This window comes from Chinchilla lanigera, unplaced genomic scaffold, assembly GCF_000276665.1.
Source record: "Chinchilla lanigera isolate Chin_1 unplaced genomic scaffold, ChiLan1.0 scaffold00015, whole genome shotgun sequence".
In the NCBI taxonomy this organism is placed as follows: Eukaryota; Metazoa; Chordata; class Mammalia; order Rodentia; family Chinchillidae; genus Chinchilla; species Chinchilla lanigera.
In genome coordinates, this window is record NW_004955416.1 from 7,537,669 (window position 1) to 7,539,494 (window position 1,826).

General features: G+C 35.4%; 1 protein-coding gene across 3 annotated transcripts in view; it reads left to right on the forward strand.

Annotated features, from left to right (window-relative positions):
• Positions 1-1,826, forward strand: part of Casc5 (cancer susceptibility candidate 5) — a 62,638-nt gene that overhangs the window by 38,686 nt on the left and 22,126 nt on the right. For all 3 annotated transcript variants that reach the window (XM_005381252.2, XM_005381250.2, XM_005381251.1), the window contains exons 15-16: positions 13-128; positions 1,238-1,328. In XM_005381252.2, coding sequence (XP_005381309.1) covers positions 13-128; positions 1,238-1,328 — 207 coding nt within the window. The remainder of the gene's footprint in view (positions 1-12; positions 129-1,237; positions 1,329-1,826) is intronic.

Genomic DNA, 1,826 nt, shown 5'->3' on the forward strand with positions numbered 1-1,826 from the left:
TTTTTTTTTCAGTTTACTATAAATACATCACCTACTCCAGAAGACCTGATGTTGAGACAATATATTTATGGACCCAAGATACAGATTTATAGAGAAGATTGTGAGGTTCTTCACCAAAAGATTGAAGAGTAAGAAAAATTTAAATTTTTCTGTAGTTTTGTTTCGTTTTGTTGTTATTTTTTTGTATAAGAAAATAGTCTGTTTTGATTAGAGTAGCACTGTCCCTGGAAAAAGTTGATAGCATTAATTGTCAGTGAAAAGAATAGGTGAAAAAATTTTGCCTTTGTAGTCAGACAAGCAACACTAGCTTTGTGACCTTGAGCAAGTTTTTGCGTTTTTTGTTTTTTTGTCTTTTTGAGACAGGTTCTCACTATGCAGTTCAGGCTGGCCTTGAGCTCACTTTGTAGCCCAGGCTGGTCTCAAACTCTCAACGATCCTCCTGCCTCAGCCTCCTGAGTACTGGGATTAGAAGCTTAGAAGCGTGCACCACCATGCCTGGCTTGAGCAAGTTATTTAACCTTTACTTCAATATCCATAAAGTGAGGTTAATAATACCTATGTATTGTTATACCTTTGCTATTTGAGTAAATATTATTCTATAAAAGTATGAGCCACCTATGGTGGAGCAAATCTGTAATCTCAGCATTCTGGGTGGGTAAGGCAGGAGGATCACAAATTCAAGACCAATTTGGGCAACTTAATGATATAGTAGGATCTTTTCTCAAAATAAAAAAACAATAATAAAATGGGCTGGGGGTATAGCTCAGTGCAAAAGCCCTGTGTTCAGTCTCTAGTGTCACAAAAAAGTAAAATGAAATAACAAACTAAAGTAAGGTATGACTTTGAAATAAACTGGGAACTTTTACTTAAAATCTCATTACAGCTTCATAGTTGTTATGCATTGACAGGCCTTAAAGATATAAGCAGCATGTTTTTACATTAGAACATATGTTAAGATGAAAATTATTATTGTGAGAGGTTTTTTTATTTATAGCATTATTAAACTGCTATTTTTCAAGTGTTAAATAATCATACTTGCCACTTGAGTGAATTTTCCCATTTTTTATTTAGAAAAACCCTGGAAGGTCTTGCCTAGCATGCACAAGGTTCTGGGTTCCATTCCCAGTACCACAAAAACAAAACTAGGAGGAATTAAATTAAATATGGCTGTAGACCTCAGCTATTTTGTTCTAGCTGACTTTTGAACCCTGTACTAATGAACTTTTATGTATTTAAGATTAAAAGTCTCTGCACTGAACCAAGATAAACTGTTGACTGATGTTAATAGGAACCTGTGGGAAAAAATGAGACACTGCTCTGATGAAGAGGTACTTTTGTTTCATTTTCTGAATGAGAAGCAATACAGATATTTTAAACAGTAATTATTGTGAAATAAGTAACTGTTACCTGATAAGCAGTGATTAGTTCTTTTTTTGTGTGGGTACCAAAAATCGAAATCAGTACCTCACGCTTGCCAGGCAGGCAAGTGATTAGTTCTTTAATTTATTTCTTAGATGCAGTATACTGCCAAGGCATTATTTAATCACAAATAATTGTTATTATATAATTTTTTTAAACCTGTGATGATTATATGAAATATATTTAAGGTTTTCACCTTGTTTGCCCTTCACTTAGTTGTTTTGTGGTTTTTTTTTGTTTTTTTTTTGGCTTTTTTTGAGACAGGGCCTCGCCCTGCAGTTCAGGCTGGCCTTGTGCTCACTTTGTAGCCCAGGCTGGTCTTGAACTTGCAATGATCCTCCGGCCTCAACCTCCTGAGTGCTGGGATTATAGGCGTGTGCCACCACGCCCGGCTACTTCACTTATTT